This window comes from Parus major, chromosome 3 (assembly GCF_001522545.3).
Source record: "Parus major isolate Abel chromosome 3, Parus_major1.1, whole genome shotgun sequence".
NCBI lineage: Eukaryota > Metazoa > Chordata > Aves > Passeriformes > Paridae > Parus > Parus major.
This window is the reverse complement of record NC_031770.1, coordinates 1930791-1953642: the sequence shown is the minus strand read 5'-3', so window position 1 is coordinate 1953642 and position 22852 is coordinate 1930791. Positions and strand designations below refer to the sequence as shown.

General features: G+C 43.6%; 1 protein-coding gene across 3 annotated transcripts in view; it reads right to left on the bottom strand.

Moving 5' to 3' along the window:
* Nucleotides 1-22852, bottom strand: part of CCDC85A (coiled-coil domain containing 85A) — a 174018-nt gene that overhangs the window by 15002 nt on the left and 136164 nt on the right. For 2 of the 3 annotated variants that reach the window (XM_033513167.1, XM_015620593.2), the window contains one exon: nt 1773-1849. The exons of the other annotated variant lie outside the window; for it this stretch is intronic. In XM_033513167.1, coding sequence (XP_033369058.1) covers nt 1773-1849 — 77 coding nt within the window. The remainder of the gene's footprint in view (nt 1-1772; nt 1850-22852) is intronic. 3 annotated transcript variants of the gene reach the window in all.

The window sequence follows — 22852 nt, the reverse complement described above, 5'->3', positions numbered from 1 at the left end:
ATCCTTGTCTTTGTGACAGGGCCTGATCAGCTCTGAGGTGAGCACGTTCTAGGTGGGACCCCCAGGAATAACAAACCCCCAAAACAAACTCAGGCACATGTAACAGCGAGGTGATGAGTGCAGAGTTAGAATAAACTCGGTGTCTATTCTTCCTTCCTCTCCCCAAAGCCGTGACTTCAACCAGGAGGAAGAGTAAAATATGCCCAGAAATGTGAACTCTTGCCACTCATTAAGCCTTAGAATGAAACACCCAGAGAGAAGAGATTTTTCAGAACTCTACCACAGATCCTTTTGCCAACAAAACCATACATAAGACAAACTGACCTGGCTATTAGAAAACAAAAAGTAGTTTCCAGGCTTGCTCACCTTGCTCTTCCCCTTCAAAACCCTACCCTCAGCACATTTAATTTCAATGGGTTTTGCACCAGCTATAGGCTTAGGGCTGTTTCCACAGGCACTGTTCTCTGGTTGGGCACCCCAGCTGAGGTGTTTTCACTGAAATCAGTGAAAGAACTTCTCTTTGGTAAGATTTGGGAATGGTTTTTGTGGGTTCTGCCTCGGTGCCTCAAACCCAGACAAATCAAACACAAATCACATGGACACTTCTGAAGATTTGGCCCATGAAGAATGTTCTGCACAATTGATCTCCCAGTGTTGTTCCAGGCCCAAGACAAATCACACATTTGTGTATTTTTGGATGGGTTTGTTAACATTTGCCCTGAAAGACATTCTTGAAAAGAAAATAATATTTGTTATCACTGAGGATCAACCTCTGTCTTTCCTACTGAAAAATGTTTATATGTTAATCAGCATATTTTTTGTTGTCTTGTTGTCCTTCTTTTCCAGATCCAAAAATCAGGGTAGAGAGAAGCAAAGTGCCCAAGATCACCAAGCATTGAGCTGCAGAGGCCCTTCCAACTGTCATAGGAAAGGTGAGGGGAAAAGCCACCACACTTCACTTCAAATCTGCCTTAGGAAAAGGGCAATAAATCTGAGCCAGTGGATTTTACTTCTTACTACATCACTGTTACCTTGGATTTTACAGTCAAACAATGGTACTAAGTCCAACAAAAAGCACTTTTCTTTGTCAGACCGATGACTAGTGTTCAATGTAAACAAAATCCAAATTCTTTTCTTTTCCAGTGGGTAACTTCATTTGAAGACCTGAGATTTTTCAAAGGATTATTTAATAAAATATAAGAGATATGTTCTAGTAAGTATGTGCATATATGACAATTACAAGTGTCTTTGATTCATTTGTACCGGACTTTAAAATTTTTCATTCTCAGAAACATGTTAGGATAACATCATATTTGCTTATTTATTCAATTGAATTTCAGTCTTGCATTAATGTAGCTAATATATTCCTTGAAGTATTAAAAATAATTCAATAATTACTTAAAATGTTTGCACTTTTAGAGCAAAATATTTTGGTTAACTCTAAAAAGTAGTCGATATTTTAACAAGAACCTCTTGGAATAAAACCAGAATGCAAAGGGTCAGTTCATTGCGATTCCAAACCCGTTAATTAATTAATTAATTAATTAATTAGAAGTAGCAGCTTCTAGGAGATTTTTCTTAACAAAGTATCAAAGCCTGCAAAGGAAAAAAAGTTAATGAAAGCATTGTCCCAGCCTTAAATGAATCCCCTACTGAAACACAGCAAGATGAGCAAACAGATGTGAGAGCCTTTGGTTATCTGAGTGTTGACAGGCAGGAAGGGGCTGCTGGTCCCTCTGCAGCCCGGGCACTCCCGCGGGGCTGTCACCCACCTGGGGCAGCATGCGATTTTCCTCCTCCAGCTGTCTTACTCTGGCCTCCAGCTGCCTAACATAGGACAAGGTTGATTCTAAAAAATCAAACAGAAAAAAACTCGTATTATCCACAGAGATCTGCTTGTGTTTACCAGTGCCAGAGCCTGCGCCACATTCTCACTTGTACTCACAGCAGATTGCCTCTCTCAAATATCCACGGAACATCCCACTCTGCTCCTCCCAGGGCACAGCAAACAACACTGATCCTGCAATCCATCAATTCCTTGTTGCTTGTGATTCCGAACCGCTGCACCCCAAGGTGGTCCCCTCGTCAGACCCAAGGGATCTCACAGAAAGACAACACAGCTTGAGTTCTTCCAACCCACGTCCCCTTGGAAACGCTCCTGACGGGCGATGCCTTTCCCCACGGGTCAGCCCTGTGGAGCCCAGGGAGAGCAGACAGTGCCGTGTGGGCAGCCGGGGTCAGAGGGGTCCCTCGCACCGTCCTGGGGCTCTGGGGCACTCACGGTGGCCCCTGGGCTCCAGCCCCACGGCTGGGGCTGGGCTGGGCAGCAGCTGTGTGTCCCCAGGGCCTGGGAGGCATCACCAGCCGGGGCACAGCGCGGCTCACGGCCCGGCCTCCTCTGCCCCACACACCAGGGACACGCTCCTGCTGCCCTGCTCTGCCCCCAGAACTGCACAAAGAGCAAACCCTGCTTGCTCTGCTCACCAGGCACTCACAGACCTCCATAAGGGCAACCTTTGGTGCTTTGTGAAGAACGTGAGTCACTCCCAGGCTGCTCCCAAGGACTCAACATAACAGGAGATCCCTGATCCGGCAGTAAAAGCACCCATGAGCTTTTACCATCACACATCTCTTGGGTCACACTGAATTGCTGCTCTTAAAGTCCTGGATCTAAGAGAGAGACGTGTCTAGGAATGTAGCACTCAAGTGTAATGTAAGAAAAAAAGTGCAGAAAAACTGCTGTGACTCTTGCACCTCCTTGTATGTAGGTGGAGTTCCGCATGGACTCGTTCTTGACTCAGTGATCCACTGAACTTCCTCTGAGATGTCGATTCCCATCACACATTTGTACTCACACCGCCATGTAATTAGCAAAATTGATGATTGATGGTATGGAATCCACGGGTATCAGGGCAGCTCTGATGGCTGATACAGCCCTGCAAAGCTGCATTGACAACGCAACTGTTCACTGGTTTCAATTGGCAGATGGATTTAGACATTAATTTCCTCTGATACCTCATTGCTACTGCAGCCTGCCCATAAAATAAGGGGAAAGAGGTGTCACTTACTGCTCTTACAAGCCTGCAATAGGTTAAAATATGCATGGGAATTTACACAACATGAAGACAACACGCAGTAATTTGTCAAAGATGATTAATGCCCAGCCAGGCACTGGATTAAAAATAGCTTTGTGCAATAAAAGAGGAAGAGGTAATCTGAGGTTCTGCGCGCTCTGCTGCGTGAGGATTTTCATAGTCAGTGATGGCTGCATCTCTGGAGAGCCACTGAGCCCGGCTCAGATGAGCACTTAGGAGATGAACAGCTCATTCAATTAACTCCCTACGACAGGGGCCCTCCCACCAAATCAGCTCCTTCCCAGCACAGGCACTCCTGGGAGGAGCTGCAAGCTCCTCACCGTCACGGCTCCCAGCACATCCCAACCCTTCCCTCTGTTGTTTTCAACCTGAGATGATTCCTGAGCACCCATCTGCTCACAGGGGCTGCTCCCTCTGGCACTGGCCAGCTCTGAATTCCCTGGTTACAAGTTCTCTGCTGTGCCAGCGTGGGTTTGGACTACATGTTTGAGCCCAACTTCCCAGCCGTGCCCACCAGTTCCCTCCATGTGAGCTCCGCTCTGGATTCCCTTCAGCTCCAGGCCTTCTGTGATTTCCTGGCTGAGCATTCCTTTTCTCCTCAGACAACACATGTCTACCTCTTAGTTTTATTCCTTCACTTGTCTGTTGGGAGTCCAGAGCAGAGAGCTCTGCTGCTTCAAATGACACAAGTTTGCCTCAGTTCTCAACTTCCCGAAGCCGGCTCCCACCAGCTGAGGATTTGAATCTCTGTGCCTCTTAACCCTTCTAAAGTGTGAAACAGTTATTTCATTCTCCTCTTGTACTCTGATTAAAAGGGAAAATTAGGTCATCTACCAAAGGCTTGAGCAAGCAAATCCTAATGTATGTGAGTCTTCTTGACACATAGACTAGACATATATATATTTCAGGATCTGTTAATATATTTATGCTGGAATATTATGAGCTTAGAGAAAAAATGAGCAGAAAAGTCAGTCAAGGACAGAGGAGATGGAGAAATTGAAAACACATGAAGTGAAACACCATTACCAAACTTTAAAAAAACCCAACCAAACAAAAGGTGAACCTAAAAATGTTTATGAGAAGACCTCCATCTCTTCTGCTCGGGAACAACCCATGCAAACAGGACAGTCACTGGCTCGTGTCCTTACTGCCAGTTTCAGCCTCTTGGTTACATGATTTCCACTCCTTCCCCTCTTCCTCTGGGAGGCATTGCTAAGGGTGTAACAATTTGGAAAAATTCCCAGTCTCAGGAATGGGTTACCACCAAATGAGCTTCCTGTGCTCTTAATGTCATTGAGAATGTGATCAACATGCGGTGCTTCATTCCAGGGCTGAAATAAAACTATTTTCTGAACTATTAGAGACACAGAAATATCTTGCTCTTAGGGAAATTCTGTGACAACTCACCCTCTCTCCACATCTGTCACTCTAACATGTTGTAAGAGAACGTCAATATTTACGTAGCTGATCTCTTTTTCTTTTGACATCCACACTCTTGAAGCAAGGAGATATTTTGGGGTTATGTCAAACTTTATCAGACACTTATGTTGCTGCCAAAGGCATATTTGTGCATTGGCTTTATCCATTTTAATATGACTGTGCCTGGTCTCACTCAAGCAAGGAATTCATAATATTCTTTAAGCCAGATTATCCTCTGCTGTTTTAGAATGGGTGAGGATGTCATGTTAAATTCTGATATTCTCTTTTTTCTTTCTGGGTTTTGTTTTTTTGGGTTTGTTTTTTTTGTTTTGGTTTTGTTTTTGGAGGCTCACAACTCACAGGCAGCTGTGGGACTGCATTGGAGAACATCTTAAAAAGTCTGAGGTCCTTTACACACTTTTTAGATCTCTGGAAAAGGGATGAGAACCCCACAGAAGGCAAAACCCCAGAGGTTCAACCCACTTTTCTACTTGTTCATAGGAGCTGGAGTAACAAGCCCAATACAGCAGGTGGAAGAGATTTTATCCAACAGAGGAGTATTTGAGGGAAAGACAAAATGGGAGACCTAAGAGCTGGACAGAAGGCTGTTCTGAAGCAGTCCTTACATCCTCATGGCCAGATAATGGAAAAACATCATTTGGTGATAATGTAAAATTCACCTGGATTCTGTTACCAGCAACTCTTCCTGCTTTGGTATTCCTGTTCCTAAAGGAGGTCTGCAGAATCCCATATTTTTAAACACTGAGGGTATAAATGAGGGAAACTGCCAACAATTTACCCAGGCAAGGAACTCAGCAGGTTTGGTGTAGGGTTTGCCATACAGTTGGATGTGTGGCAGCAAGAGTTTGGTTCAGGTATACCCAAATTTGACAAACTCCATTTGTTATAGTGCTCTTCCAGAATCACAGAATTAACTAGGTTGGAAAAGACCTTTGAGATTCCTGCACTGTGCTGGCAGGAATTTAATAACTGCATATCAAATCAGATTTTGGTCATTCAAATCCACACCCAGCAGGCTGCAGTGACAAGTAAATAATCTTTCAGTAAATGGGAAATGAAAACCAAGGTTGTGCAAGGGGTACTCTGAACCCCCCTGTGACTACCTGGCAGCTCCACACATTTAGGAATGAGTTTCTCTGCTAACTGATTCAGTGCAGAGCAGATTCCATGACATGCAAACCATCTCCCTGTCCTAGAATTCCTAGTCATCTGATTTAATTCCCTCAATATTAATATTCATGACTGAGACATGCTATCACTGCAATCCATCCCCTTTCAGCTACCTTGTTTGGATATAAAAAAAATAAAATGGCACTGCTGGATTTACTCTCAGCAATTTACACCCCCTGCACTCAGTGCTGGCACTGGCAGCGTCCACCTCCCCAGGGCAGGACCAGAGGACCTCTCAAGGTCATTTTTAGCCCTGTCTCCTGTGATTTTCTATTAGGGCTGCACATCTTACATAACATCTCTTACTGAAGAAGTGCTGGACAACTTCTTATTAGAGTGCAGCCGAATTCCCCCGCAACGCAGTGACGCTGGGATTAGTGCTATCATGTAGAAAGAAAGACAGCTGCCCAAGGCAGGATTTTATTAAGCTCACCACAATGTTTAGGAGCTATTTATGACAAAGGCACAAATTCTGAGGAAGTTTTGGGACAGTGAGCACCGTGGCACCAAGACAGGTTTGCATTTCTCAGTCTCGCTCTTGTCTGAAATTCTCCCGCCCCAAGCTCAGATTCCTCGTGATCATGGATCCAGCAATTCTTGACTTCTCCCAGTAATTAAAAATACAATTAACTAAGCTGAGCTAGTTCACCAAGTGTGTCAAAACTGAATCCCAGCAAAGGGAAAAGCTGGCACATGCTGGTTCAAACATCCAGGATGCAGTGGCAGCCCTGACACTTCTCAGGCATTGTGTGCTGTGTTTCCCCTTTTCAGCACACATTACACACAGACAGGTGCTAATTACCTTATCTCTGTAATCAGAGAATTTTATTCAGATTTCACACCAAAATGGTGTGTTATCTCAGGTGCAGCAGCTTTTAGTCCCAGATTAACTATTTATTAGAAGAAAGCATACTCTCCTTATCCGAAGGCAGCCCTTGCCATGCCTTTAACAATTCAGTGGTGGGGTCTGACTCAGATTCCAAGGTGTTTGCATTTGCCTGGATTTGGTGCCACTGTGGATCAGGCAGTTCAGTGAGCAGGTCTGGGCTGACTGTGCACACACATCCCTCTGCTGAAGCTCTCCCAAGGTTTTCCTTATTCCTGAGGTCACCAATACCCCAAGTCACCCAAATGCTGCCTGTGACACAACTTACTAGAAATGTATTGCTGGCTTCCACTTAAGAATGTTACTGATTTAGGCTGGAGGTTTTGTTGCACATTTAGCTTTAGGTGCAACAAAATTTCCAGTCAAATTCATCTGGGAAAAACATAAGATAAAAAAAAAAAAAAAGGTTTAAAAACCTTGCATGGAAAGGAAAGGATTCAACTATAGGAGCACCTAAAAATGATCTCAGATGTCAGCTGAGGTAAGGCTCTTGCTAACAGCTGGATAACACTGTCACACTAATGGGCTGCTGAAACACTAACCTTGCTTTGTTTGGGGTTTTTTGGTGCTAGAGGTGACAACAGCAAGGCTTTCCTTGCTGGCCTGTTTGATACCCCGTTTGCTCCCCTTCTGCCTGTGCTAAATGCATTTGGCACGTTATTGATGGAAACAGAGAAAATCAAAGCCATTATGCTGTTGCTGAAGCCTTTCCTGCTGGCTGTCAGCTTGTTCAGTATTGACTGGCTGTGGTTTATGATCGGTAAAATCTTTATTGGTTCCATTAACTCAACCACTCGGTTTGTCCCCGTGCCACTGCACTCTCCTGGGCTCATCAGGAGCGTCCCCAAGAGCAGGCACAGCCCCCAGGCTGGAAACACAGCAGAAGGAAAGGGGGATGGATGTCCAGCGGGCTCCGGCACAGAATCAAATGGAAGGCTGGAAAGGGCATTAGCTGAGAGCAGCTTTGCTTAGGGAAGGAAGGGAGATGAAGCACTCACTCCTCTCTCCAACCCAGTGCCCTCACCTCCTTCCTTCTCTAAGCCAGGCTTTCTCAGACTCATCTTTTCCAGCTTTCCCCCTGATTTCACACAGGAATCTCAACTTTACACCGGTGCCTCCTGGTGACATGGAACTGCAAACCTGTGGCCACTGAGAAACCACTGTATCCACAGAGCCACCTCCAGCTTCTCCCAGTTCTGCTCTGTTGAATAAATACTTACAGGACAAAATGAAAAAATACTATAAATGAAAACATAAATCTTCCTAGTAACAGCAATATTTGTGCAAAAACCAGAGGGTCAGACTCACTGAGACACCAAATACATGTACTAAGGGTCATTCACAATGCCCACAAACCCCCACAGATGCTCACAGCCACTTTCCTTAGCACAGAAAATTATATTTCACATGCTCCAATCATCAGATGTTGAAAAGACATGGTTTAGAAAAGTTAGTTTAGGTGAGGATTTTACTATTGGTACAGCAATTTCAAGTTAATAATACATTGGCTTCCACCTGGCAAACTGCAGCTTAGGCCAAACTCGAAAACTACATCTCCAGGAATTCTGAATCAGACCAAACCTCTCAATCATTTTTATGCTCATCTAGTGCCTTGTTAGCAGGCAGTTATCCAACCTGTAAACTCCTCTTTTATGGGTTACTGTTGGTGTGACTCAATCCCAAATTCAAACGATGTTCCTGAGAGCACAGAAATAGAAACTCTCACATTACTGAGGCCACTGAACCATTGAACGTTTTCTTGCTACAACTACAAAAGGGATGCCAAAACTCACAACAAAGATCGATAGCCACGTGAATATGTGGGGGAACAGCCAACCCACAGCTCTTCCTCCTCCCTGTGCGAGTGAAACCAACTGTTCTTCTGCTGGGTTTATATTCTGGGTTTATTTCTGGGTAAATTTGGATGGAGAAGCAGCAGGGCCACTCTCTCAGGCTCTGTTTCCAGCTCCTTGTCTCACTTCTGGTCCTGCTGGTGCTTCATTCCCTGCAGCAGGAGCGTCCTGTGTGAGCTGTGGTGTGCACACAGCATCCAAAGCCTCCTGTAAACACAGCAGGAAAAGCTACAAAACCACTAAGGGAAAAAGCATCAGGATGTGCACAATTATCCATCTCTAGGAGGAGCCATGGGGAGCACTGCCACCAGCAGGCAAGGGCAGAAGCTGGGGAACTGCCAGAGGAAGCCAGGCCAACCTGGGCAAACTCAGTGGAGATTTAAAATTATCAGGACAAAAGGGGGTTTTGGATTAATCTCTCTACACTGAGTGATTAAGATGTAGGACAGGCTATTAAATGCAGTAAAAGATGTTACAAGATTAAATATGTCCTGGGGACTGAAACCACCCTCTGGCTTCCAGAGCCCATTAAGGAGCCATGGTACAGTAATGCCTGCCTGTCCCTCCTGAGCTGGGCACGTTTAAAGCAGGAAAGATGAGCATTTTGTAAAATTACTGCACCAGCAATCTCAGCCCAGAACCTCATTCCAAGGAAAAATTAGCTCTATCCATTTCAGCTGGCAGCTACACAATAGCACAGGAAAAGGCTGTTGGTACAGTCTCCATCTCCTCTGTAAGACTCTTTTGGAATGATTGGGGAAGGGATAATGAAAAGAAATATTCAAATGACAAGGTATTTAAAATCTGTCAGTGCAAGCATGTCGCTCTCTAGGGACTCACATCTCCTGGGCTGCTCCCTCCCCAGCTGGAGCATCCATGGAAAGCCCCAAGAGGGATCTCAGAGATCAGGAACCAGTCTAAGTGTCATTGAAATCATCACTCAACCACTTCAGCACTTAGGAAAATTCTGCAGATGTCTCCTGCATGTTCCTGATAGACCAAACATCCTGACTTTAGGGGCAGAAAGATTCCTGTGCCAGAGCAGAGCAGACATCACCCAACAGAGGATCCTGCCCCAGCTTCAGCTCATTATTTCTCTAATTTCTGAAGATTTGCATGTCTGATCAGTATCTCTGTGCTCCTGATATGATGCTGGGATTATGGGATTATTCCAGAGAGACTCCCAGCAGCCAGGGCAGAGGGACCCAAACCCTGCCACGTTACACTTCTAGGCTTCCAAGCTCTCCCAGGGATGGGGTTTAGGCACTTTTTAGGTATTTCCCTATCCACATGGTGAGATTCTGTCCATCCTAAACACACATTCCCCTGCCTTGCTGAGATTTCTGTGGCTGCATCCTACACTGTTTCAGCTGGGCCTGGGAACTAATCAGACTGTGCTTTATTTTGTGAAGGTGCACAGATACAAACCCTCATCATGGACTGATGCAGAGCAACACTTGTGAGAAGCATAAACCATAGGAGCCTGTGTTTTGTCAGGAGGACAAACACTCCTATGGTTTGTTCCTTTTCAGAGGAAGCCAAATGCTCCACATGAACATCTTGCTGTTTTCTCAGTGCCTTTTCAGCCTTATTTCACTGCAATCAATATATACCCCTGTTGTGTTAATATGATGCTGATTAAAACACTCATAATTTAAAAGTAATCTCAACACAGGTAACAAGCTCAGCACGTATTACTGAGAGCTGTGCTAAGCACATTTACCTGCTGTAAAGCTGTTGAATTAATGATTTATAGTGATTTACCCCCAGACATGGCAAATGGAGCCCCTTGTCCTCTCCTTTGCTGCTGGTTGTGGATTTGCAATGTCTTTGTAGCAAAACCAGCTGAGATTTCCCAAGTCAGCACCTTCCACAGCAGCTGTCCATTCCCCGGGCTGCACCTGAGACCTCTCCAGAGATCCTGCAGATCCCAGCACAGCAGATGTGGCAGCTCCTCCACTGAGGGAACTGCTCCTCAGTGTTAGTGAAACTGATCCTTGGGCTTTAAATGTTGTGAGCATCCTCCTGACCAAAGAGGTTAAGGAAGTGCTTTCACTTTACTGTGCTTCCAAGACTCAAGTTTTTCTCTGTGCAGCCCTATCTAAAGGATTTTAATTGTCTTGCATGGAATGGTCTGTCCATCCTTGTGGATGTGTGTCCATCCAAGTCAGCCACCCAGCACAGCCATTCCCAGATCCACATGCCCCTCGAGCTGTGCCTCAAACACAGGAATTGATGCCACTGCTGTTGGCTGCCCCAGCACCTTCTCCTTTTATGTTCTGAGCACCATTTCATCCAACAGGGATAAAATCAGCCAAATGCAGGAAGTGTTCTAGAACCTGAAAATGGCAAACTGGCAGTTGCAATAACTCCTCAGGGTTCTAAATCATCTGCATCCATTTGCAGGGCTGTAGTGCTGTGTTGACATCCAGACACAGCTGGGATGACTCAGGGAGAGCAGTCCAACTTGAGAGCTCTCCCAGCTGCTTATCTTCCTCATCGGAACAAAACAAACATTTTAAACAAGGTCTCCTCTGTTTATTTCCTGGTTACTTCGCTAATGGGAAAGCAATTTACGCATTTCCTCTCTCCAAACACACAAATAATCGTGCAGGCTTTTGGTTCCAAGGGCTGCTGGAAGCGGTCGTGTCCTTCTCGCTGAGGTTTACGCGGAGCAATCCGTGACTAATCCTCTGCCCCTGGCATGAGGAGCTCGCCAGGGCCCCTTCTTGCCCCTCCTGAACCACACAACACAGGCTCAGAGATGAGTCAGACTCAAAAATCAAGTGCATGTGTTTGTGTGGACATGTGCACGTGAGGGAAGGGTCTTCCCATGAATTACCTGCCCTGAAATTACCAGGATTTCGTTCTGGCCTCTCTGAAAGCTTCTTTTATACAAGGAGGAAGAATTAGCCCCATCAGCAGGTAAAAAGCTACAAGAGACATGAGAGCATTTCCCAGGCAGGTGGTACAGTCCCATTTATCATCTCTGATTAATGCTACTGATGAAACTAAAATATAGTAATGTTGTGAAATAGAATAAATTCTAAAAAACTAAAGAAATACCATCATTTTTCCCTACCAGCAGCTGCAAAGTAGAACTGAATCTCCTGAGATTTTTTTAGAATGAAGACAAAAAGAATTATTCCCAGGGTTCTGGGCATAAAATACAGATGTGACTGTAACTACAAACTGCAGGGAAACTCCCAGTAAAACAGTTGGGGGGGTGGATTATAAATCCCATTATATTACATATGTACGACCACAGCAAGTCATGTTAGAGACGCAAGCAAAGCCTGCCTACTGCTTTATTACAGAGGGATCAGCTCAGATTCTGCACTGCTGTGGGCAAGGGAGGTAAAACCAGTGTATAAATGAGCTGTCAGGGCAGCTGCTGGAGCAAAATGCAGACAGCATCCCAAAATTTCTGGAGAAAATTGAGACATATAGACAGCCTCAGAGGTTTAAGGCTAGAAAAATGCTATTAAAACAAAGCAGTCTGGCTTTCTGCCCTGCAGAGACAAAGGAATTTTGATAATAATTCCAGGAATGCCTGGTTTCCTTTTTGCTGCTGGAAGTGGACATGGTCAAAAGAAGTTTCTGGTCTTTTTCCTGTAAAGGAAATCTTGGCAGAAACAATTGGATCAAAATTAAATTTATGAATGAGGGTTTTTTGTGTGACTTAGGACACAAACATAAGATCTGTAGCAATAAATTATTGCAGGAGGGTGATATATTTCATGTGCTTTGTGAGTTTAACAACCAGTTCCAATCCATGTGCACTATTTCCTGCCATTCCTCATGTTAACTTATGGAAAGAGCAGAACCTGTACCAATTACCCTCTGTCACTTTGTTTACAGCACACTGAGCACAAGAAGGAAACCCATCTGCCCCAGCTGGAAAACCACAGAACATCCCACAGTGTTTCCTGCATCCACCTGCTCTACACGAGGCTGGAATTGCCTCTGTGGCACCGAGATTTGTCCTGCTACAGCTGTTAACAACCTCCCTAAATCTTGCACAGAAGATGACCCCCAGCAGCCCCCTGGTATTTCCTAGATGGCAACAAGCAATCCTGACCTCACCAAGGGTACAGAAAACTGCCCTCAGCTCCAAACCTCACAGAAGCTTTCAGTCCTAGAGAAGTAACAGGAAAACAGAGCACGGAATTGGAGACTGAAAGGAATCTCCTTTCCTGCTGCTCTTCCTGGAGCAGTGATTACAGCACACCGACCCCAGAAAGAGTTGACACAGAACAGTGCCTTCCTGGAAAAGTGCCAGCAGCTCAGGAAAATTATAAGCTTGCTTTTCCTGTAGCATAAACACATTTCAAGGAGGTTCCTTGAAAAACAACGGTGGCAGCAGCTCCTCTGGCAGAGCAGCCACAGAGAGCTCCACACTTCCCTACCTGGCCTGCTCATCCCAAGGGAAAGGGAATTTCTGGGACAGCTGAAATAATCCTTCCTTGAGCACTCAGGTCCCACTTCTGGTGGGAACTGAACTCTTCCAGCAGTGGCCAGTCCCACCATTCCTCATCAGCCAAACTGTGACCGAGGCACGTGGGCAGCAAGTGGAGTGAGAAGTAATGGGAACTGCTCCATTTGCTCTGCTGAGCTTGGGGTTGGTCTGGGGTTTGGTTTGGTTTTAACTTTTTTTGTCCCACTGTTACAAATAGGCAGAAGGCAAAAAAGACATTTAACACATCTCCAGCCCATATCCCAGGAAGCAGTAGTGAGCTTTCCCACCTCAGTCTCCTCCTGCTCCCACAGCTGTTTGTTCAAAGACAATATTCCCAGGTTTCATTTTCACTTTTTGGTAAGGGAACGCTTGCACAGGCAGCTGACACAGCTGAGTTCTGCTGAGAGCATTTGTTCTATGCTGCCCAGGGCCTGGCTCCACAGTCAGCACACAGGGACAATTTACACTGGGCAGGACAGCAAGAGAAGCGCTCCCAGCGCAGAACACATGGGGTAACAAGAGGAGGGGTTAGAAGGCCATGGCCTTTTCCTGGTTTTACTCAAGTCCTGCCTTTAATCAGTGACCCAAGGACTCTACGAAGGGTTATATCCACACTCCCAGGAACACTCACTCCAAGGGATGCTTCCCATCAGCAGAGAAAAAGCAACAACAGCACCAAACCAGGCTCACCCAGGTGGATGACTTTGGCAGCCCTTTTTGGTGGAAACACTAAAAGGACTGAGAGCTGCCTGGCCAACATTTTAATGAGCCATCATTTCCACCTAAACATCAGGAGCTTGATTTAAAAGCCATCAAGCCTTGTGTCAACTTCCAGATTTGCTTGCTGATTACTGTCCTTACTGAGGACATTTTATATTTTGATAAAAATCCTTCTCCTTGAGTTAAGCATGAACACACAAGTTACTGCTCTGTCTTAGAATATGAGATTAAAGGGTCAGATCTCTAAAGGACTGAAACTTTTAGGAAGAGACAGATTAATGGATAGACTCACACCTGGATTTGAAGCTTTAGGAAAGAAAAACAGGGTGGCAGAGTCAAAGAAAGGAAATTTGACCTCAGTTTGAACTAACAAGCGAGACAAATCTCTTCTTGTGGAAGTCAGAGGAATGCAGACCTGTTTGGGAAAGTAAATCAGAGGAAGTGAGCAAGAATCAGCCATCTTATTTTCAGAAAAACATCTTTACTGCCTTATTCTTAACACAAACACAGTGTTTCTTGTGTGGCAGTAAAGAATTCCTTGTAAAGAAGTTGTTTTTTTCTTGCCATCCATTACATCCAAAGTCTGCAATCCCTTGAGCATCAAGCATTTGCCACGGGACACAGTAAATGTTGGCAGTGGCCAATTTTGTTTCAGTGTAGTTGTTCATTGTGTCATATCAATTCCTACTTTGTTCTCTTGGTTCTTGCCAAAGCCCAAATAACATCCCCTGCTGGGGCCACCAAACAAGTTTCCTTCACAGAACCACAGAACACTCTGACTTGGAGCAACAGAGAACATTTCAGAACAGCAAAAGAAATACATGAAAATTAATTGAAAATGGTTTTTTGTTGAAAGCTCTTCCCATGCAACTGCCTCAGTTCATAATTCCCAGGTGTTCAGACCCTCCCTGTGTCACAGGGATTTCCTGGGAACAGGACATCCCATCATAGACTCAAATTACTTCAAGGTCCAAATCGGTTTTCCTAGTCTTTAATCAGAGACACTTCACTCTTCAATATTTAACACACTGACCTAGGACTAATGCAGGACACTTGTGACTTGAGTATCAATTTTTAAAGTGCTTCTGAAGCCTCAAGAGGCTTTTCCCACTAAAATTCAGGCCATGCATAACCTATTTACATAGTCTTTCATCTTCCTGTTGTAAGGATATTCAATCAAATCTGCTGAGTCAGATAAACCTCATTACAGGAAAAAGGATATTTGTCCTTTGGATTCAGGCTTGGAAACCACAAGTTTTCACAAATTCTGTAGTAAGTGCTGATATATTCTGGGGAAACATCTTTGTGAGTTATTATTTGCTGCCTGGTAAGCATATCTGAGGAAATTTTACATCACAAAAAAGCTTTCCCATGCTGTAAAAAGCTAATTTCCCATTCTGTACATTGCAACTTCTCAAATGAAATTCCTTTCCCCGTTTAAATACCCAATCCAACTCATCCAGCCTACAGTTCATTTAGGGTACTGAGCAGATCACATGTCGAGCCAAAGTCACTTTGATCCTAGAAAAGAAGTAGACTGTTGAATCAGCAGTGTCATCCACTAGATTAAATTTGCCACTAATCCAATCAGACCCAGCACTTACTTTGCCCTACATGTTAAGCACCCCCTCCCAGTCTATTAAGGACAGCGCATTTCATTAAATGGTGCCGGTTCATAATTCCCAGTTCACATCTCAGCACAAATTAAAAGGCAGTTTAAATTCCACTTGCCCTCACTGATGTGTATCTGTGTGAGCACTGCCTTGCCCAGCCTGGCTGGGTGCAGTGCCACCAACATTTCCCTTTGCACAGGGCAGTGAAATGGCTCAGAAAGCTTTGGAGGTGATGGATGTGGGGATGTGGGAGCAGCAGGAGAGCGCGTGAGCCGCGAGCGCCCTGCTCTGCGACTCCTGGCCAGAGGGAGGTGCAGAGTAGGATATTGATATAGTGTGGATATTTGCATTTTGTATTTATATGGACACATTTGCTTCCAGCTGGGCACGGGTTCAGCTGCACCCCCTGCTCTCTGTGCCAGTGCTGCTGTAACCTGGGGGCACCAAGCCCCAGGGGAGGCCGGGCTCCCTCCTTCCAGAGTTTCCGTATCAGCCAATTGAAATCCCCAGAGCAGAGACTAAAACCAGTCCCTGTAAAGAGTATTTACAGCTTTACCCTGCTGTAAACACTGTGAGGTTCCCACAGCTGCTGGGGCAGCTCTCCCAGGACAATCCCCTTCCCTCCCCAGCAGCCTGGGACTGATATTATGGACTGGTGTGTCTGCTCATCCTGCTGGAAGTCAGCCCCAAACACCAACCTTTACCTGCTCACTGTGCACTTCCCATTTTTCACCAGGAATTGCCTCTCACCTGCTGCTCCAGACTTCGAGAGACCTTAAACCCTCCTCACCCAGAGCTGTCTCCCAGAGTACAGGGAGTGAGTCACTTGTCACTATAATTAATTCCTCCTGGCCCTGGGAACCACAATACAAAAGTTAATCAAGCAGAAGAGAAATTAAGGATGTTGTTATTCAAAACACCCAAGTTTTACAAGTCTTATTTCTTGACTGTGAGATTATTTCCCATCTGCCATTCATTTGTTAAAGCTCCTCTGTGAAAACACTGCAGAAAAATAATGTTTATTTCAAGTGTCACCTTTAAGGATCCTCATACCAAGTTAAAGCTCAGTTAGCTCAGACCTCTCTAAATTGAAAATCTGTTGAATGAAAGATGAATATGACTGAATTTCACTTTTCATAATGCCATAGCACATAATCAAAGTTAGGATTGCTGTCCTCAGCAGAATTCTCTCTAGAAAAAAATCTGTTTCATTGTAACAGCACAGGTTAATTACTTTTTGCTCCCCAATAAAATTACTTTTATATAGTTTTGGTTATTACATTAGAACAAATGATGCATGGACAATTTTAAACATGATTTCTCTCTCTGTGAAGACAATCAATTAGCAAACTCCCAAGTCCTTTTGCAGTTTTTAGTCTGGGTTTATTGAAATTCTCTTCAGATTTTACCCCATTCTCATTACTCTCTTTGCCTGATAATTTCTGAGACTGGGAATTAATAAATAAGTAATTAACTTCCTTACATCTTCATATCACCCATGAACATGAACTATTACTGTGAACACTTAGAGATGTGCCAACAAAAACACCTGAAAGCCCACAGACAGCAGTAAGAGTGGACATCTGCCTCCAGGTCCTCAAAATTTTGCTCCTCTCTCCTTGTCAAACACATCTCTTACATCTGACATGTTTATCAGCTGGATAAATATGCACATTGTTAAACTTCACACTCAGAAGCATCACTTTGACCCTGGGGCACACATTCACATTGTATATTTTTGCAGCTGGAGGACCCACAGAAGAGAAATATGCTTTGAAAAACAGCCAGGTCGAGGCCATACGAAAGAAGATTTAACATTAAGATTTATTTAAGCAAAACAACTTTTTAAAATAATGAAAACCCCCTCAAAAAATAACATTCCAATGAAGTTAGAGCCTGTTGCAAAGAAAGGTGAGGGGACAAGTTTGAAAGGAGTGCACAAGTCCATTGTCAAGGGTGTCATTTAGGGCCTTTTTCAAGGGGTTAGAATTCCCACAGAAACATCTTGAATGTTAATTAATCCAGCACGAGAAGGGGCTGTCCTTGGCCATAAGGTGGCTTGTCACTTCTGTTATTTGTCTGACCTGTCACTGCTACTTTTGGCATTTTGACTGTTGCTCTGCATCCCCTTTGCAGCCAGCCAGGGACTCAAGGGCTGCTTCTTTCCATGAGTATTTTCAGCAACTGTCCCCCACATTTTTATTCCTAACTGGCCTGTTTTGTTACAGGAGCAAATTGTAACCCTTCCAAATGCTCCTTTCAAAATGGGAATTGCCCATATTTATTCCTGGAGTCTGTCCCATCTCCAGAGAGGAAATGTCTAATTACTCAGTTCATTTCAGAGATTATTCACTCACTCATTTAGCTCCCGGGGAAGTGAGTACTCGTGGCATTTTCTTTTAAAGGCTTCTGATTCTGATTGTGTCACCAATGTAATGAACATTATGATATGAATGACCATGACATATATTTTTTCTAATAAACCAGTTCAAGCAAGGTTCCCATCCTAAAGAGCCACAAAGGGAAGCTGTATGGATAAGATGATTATTATGCAGGGGATGACTGAAAATTTGATTATTTACTTGAATTAATCAATGCAAGCAGGTGTGAAGGGAAGCAATTTTTCCCTAAAAATGCAGGAAAAGCTTTGTATTCTTTATTCCCTCTCTGGCTCGTGTGCCAGAAAATTATAAAAGCTTTCTAGTTTCTCTTTTAGAAAAATAAAAAGCCAACACATTAAAGCTGCTTTATGTTACAAGTTCTGTGAAATCAGTGCCTGAAATGATGGACGCTGCCCCAACACCATCCTGGACGTGCTGGCAGTGGGGAATTTGGTCACAGCTGCCACAAAGTTCAGAACAATCTGCAAACAACCTTGCCCACAGCCCCTGAGCCTCTGGCAAACAGGAACACAGCAGAGAACAGCTCTGGTCTCCCACCCTTGGAACAGTGAGAGGGTTCTGAAGAGGGACATAAAATGCCCATCACGGTGGCTCTGTACCCACAGGCACCTCTGGGCTCAAGGTGGGTTTGAAACAGATTTAGACACCTTTAGCAGGATCTGAGTGGAACTCAGGGTGCCAGATCCAAACTGTGCTCTTTGCTGCACTGCCTGGGGTTCCCTGGATAGAGAGAAGGCTGAGGAGGGAATTCACTGGCACAGAGAATGGCACAGGGCAGCCCTGCAGCAGCACAGCCACTGCTGCTCTCTGTGGTTCCTCCCACGTCAGCCCAGGGAAAGCACAACAATCTGATTTCCACTCCAACATTTATCTAGGTACACTTATTTGCATTTTCACATGACTGCTGCATTAAGAATTGCTCCAGGCACCATGAGACAAACTCTGGCTTGAGTCAAGAAGCAGAAGAGCCCGGCAGAAGGATCAGGACACACGTTGTCACTGGCATCAGCAAACATGAGAGCTGCTCTTGGACTGAGGCTGGTAAATCACAGGAGCTCTCCAGGGCTCTTTCCCTCCTCCAGAGCCAACCCATCCAGCACAAATTGCCTCAAATGCAATATACAGTGACCACACCACCAGGATAAATTCCCTAGGAAGGAGCCCTCTGCATCCAGCCAAACCTGGACAGCCCAGACTTGGTTTACAGTAACCCTTCCACTTCTGTAAGGATTATCTTAATGGGGATATTTGTGGTGTAAATGATGTTTACAGCCACTGCAAATGCTGACAGTGATTTGTTGTATATTAAGTTATGGGTCTGATTTTCAAAGGCAGCCAAGTGCCAGCTTGGTTCCCATTAAAGCAATAAAGAAGAATCTCCCTTGATTTCAGAAGAGTCAAATGGAAACTCAAGACTTTTCAAAACTCTTAATTGTATAGAGATGCAAAAACAAAATAAGCCTAGAGAAACTGAAAATACTCAAAAAATTCTCCAAGTTTACATCAAGAGAAATTTTGCAGTTTGCAAGATTTCACATCAAAGCTATAACAGATGTGAAAATCAAAAAGAGCAAGAGAGAGATAGTTGAGATCCATGATTTCTTAAATCCATTACTCTTCTGTTTCTTAAATTCTGATATAATGCAGAATTACTGAGTCTTAACCTTGCCCTGAAGTATAAGACATGACAGTACAACATTTCTCACAGAAGTATCTCTGTCTTGTGGCAGCAGCAGGTAAAATTTAAATTGTATGAATATTTAAGTAGATATTAATAGGTACCTTAAATAAACTATATGTCATGAAAATAGCATCACATCCATATAAAACCTTTAACTGAAAGTGTAGCAAAGCACTTGCAGGAAGTAATTTTTATTTTCATTAGAGTCTAGAACAGTAGCTGAACACACATTCAGAGCTGGCATCAAAAGAACACCAACATCCTCAATAAAATCCCAGTTTATTTCAGAAGTATCTCCCATCCCATTGCTAGCACATCATGCTCAGCACCCAGAGGTTTAGGAACAACCAAGGAGACAGAGCCCAAAACCCAAAAATCCCTGTCAGCACTTCTAGGAGCTGAAATCAGCAGCTGCAATTTCCATGGAACCAACAGGACTTCCTTGTCCTCAAGGCAAAGAGTAACAGACTCTAATAAACAATTGTTACTAAAATAACTCCTACAAAGGTATCAGCTAAATCAGGGGCTCTTAAAATGCAGAGAGGCTTTTTCTGATTCAGGTGTTTGGGTGCAAATCCCACAAGGAAAATTGCAGCTCCCCTGCCAGGACACCAGAGACCTCCCAGAGCAGCTCTCACCTCAGAATAAATGGTTCAACATTGAGTTAGAAACCTCCAGAAATAGAACTTTGAGATTATAATTTTCACATTACCTTGACTAAGGTGTTGCTCTAAAAAGAAACTGCTGAAGAGAGATCTATGAGTGAATTAAAAATTCAGGGCAGGTAAGTTCCGTGTGCAGTGTCTGTGTATTTAAGAAACCCATTTATCCCATGCATTTATATTTCTCCCTGAGCTTCCTTTTCATGAAATTGTATTTAGAATTAATAGGATTTAGAATTATATTTAGAATTACACAGTCAACACTGTACAGCTGTGTCCATCTTTTTAAGATGCTTTATAAACCAATTTTCCCAAAGATTTCTCAGCAATGTGAGCTAGATATGGATTTTTTTCTCCCATTTTGCAATTCTTCAGATATTTGGATTTTAAAAAAATGTTTAAACAAAATGAAGCTTAAAAAAATACCTGCTAATGACAACCATTTGCTTAATGGCAGCTGTTCAGCCAGTGCAGCAGGAGACTGCTTACATCTGCCAACAGAAACCATTTGTAAAATATAGTCTTGTAAACCACCACACATAAATCCATGGAAAATCAATGCCCATGGTTTCTATTAGGAAGTAGCAATGAATTATTCCTTATCCAAGAAGGAAAATAAGATGCCTTTTACTTTTTTTTTTTCTTTCTGTCCACCTCCAAAATTTTGAAGGCCAGATCCAAATCTTTCATCAGTGAACTGCTCAGTAACTCCAGTGGGCTTTGGGTGACACCGTTTGCCCGTCCTTAATCTTGTCAACAAATTCCATTGTATCCTTTGGAGAAAATCCTGCCGTTGTTTTAAGTATGTCTAATCCATAAGGACAAAGCTTTAATGAGTTTCTAAATTTGTATCTTAAGAAGTAAAATAAAATAAAATTACAAAAACCCCCGTGACCTAGAATCCATTCCAAAGCTTCACTCCACGGTGAGGTCTCAAGATGGGATTTATCCCACATCCGTGAGAAAGAGGCACAAAGCAGGAAAGTTTCCAGTGTTTCTGAGATGGTTTTCATATCCCTCAGAAGACACCAAAGGGGTCACACTCTGCACATCCCCTGCACTGGGGAAGTGGAACCTCACCTCCCTGCAGGTGTGTGTGTTTGTCTGGCAGCACAACACCATTTCTACATGACAGACAGCATTTCAGTAAAAATGAGGAGTCCAATAACGGAGAGGTGGAGGAGGCTCCTGGGAACAGCAAGAGATTTCTCGATTCTCACTGTCCATCCCTTAGGTGGTTTAATAAAAGGCAGGATATTGAGCGTGGCAAAATGAAAGAGTGAAAATTCATAAGAACTCCTTGTGTTCCACGGAGTTTGTTTATAATTCGGCAGTTGTGTAATTTAAAAGAATTGAGCAGCACTTCCCATGCAGACTTTATCAACCTGAGAGCAATAACATCCTTGCCTGTTACCTGGGGTTTATTACATTTCCAGCAAAATGACAGATGAAACACCAACCTTTCACCTGCTTCTAGTCAAGAATTTAAATTCCTTCAGATGACCCAAATCCACTCCCTGTGGGAAGCTGCAAGGCAAAATTGTTTATTTGGTCCCTTTTAATTTAATTTTTCATTTCAATCTATTCACTTAGATAAAACAAATTAAGGCTGGTAAGCAGGCAGGGGAGTGGAAGACAAGTGAGTGTAAGAATAGATGGGATTGTACATATTTCACATCTTCCTTTACGGTCCTGTGGTCTCTTCCCTCCTGATCCTGGTGCATTTAAGGAAGGAATGACTTTGCTGTCATTCACAGGCACAGGTGGAGGGCTCCTCCACCAGTGTGTATGAAATGTTTCATATTTTATTTCTACTCAACCTCTTCCCTGACTGCTCAGCCACATTTTCACAGAGAGGTATGTGCGTATCTTTAGAATGCAATATGTGTGGTGTTATGTCTGCACATCTAGCCCAAACATATTTCTACTTGCAAATTCCCTTAATTATAACCATCCTCTGTGCTAAAATAAGGCAGAGTGTTTAAAATGCCAGCACGCTCAGGGTGAGCTCACACCACTGCAAGTCAAACCACGCACACAACCTGTAGCTACACCAGGAATACAGCAGGTTCTGCACAGAGAGATCCCCTCCAAACAAGCACAGCCCTGTGCCTGATCCATTAAAAAATTACAATTGCTGGGGTAGGATTTGAGAGTGAAATGAAGCTTCAGTATAAAAGGGTAAAGACAGATTTTAAATGGTCAATTCAAGCTGATGTTGCAGCGCACAGGAGTTGGCACACTGAGCTGCTCCATCACTCATGAGTTCCTAATAGCCACATTTCAGTGTTTTTTCTACCATGAATAGCTTCTAAGTATCACATTTTATTTATATGTTCAAACAGTATGTCATTGCTTTTCAATTTCCTGCTAGTGCATTTCACAGAGCATCCCCAAACATCTTCTAGAAGTAAAATAAAGCTTCAATCTGTCTTTTGCAGTTACTCATTGTTTATATATTTTCACTTTTCCCCCTGCTTCTCCTCAGAGATTAAAGTCTGTTCCAGTTATCCCTCACCAATTAATTCTTTTTCTGTCCCCAAGGAGGAGATGACCAGAGCTTCACTTACTATTAACAATGAAGTTTATACAAAACACATACATTTGTATTCAGGTTGTATTTAGGTTAATTGATATCAAATTCTAGAATTGGAATTAGAAGTCAAATTTGGAATTGGACTAATTTGTAATATTCAAGTAAGTTGATCTCAAATAAGTTTGTTTTGCTGTAGGATGCATCTTGAGTAAGTTTGTTTTCCCAAGCATGACTCACTTCTAAAGCAAGCACCATCCAGAGTGTGGTTTTACTCCCAGAGACATTTGAATCTTTTGCTAAAAAATTGACAGGAGGACAAATACTTGAGACCTCCT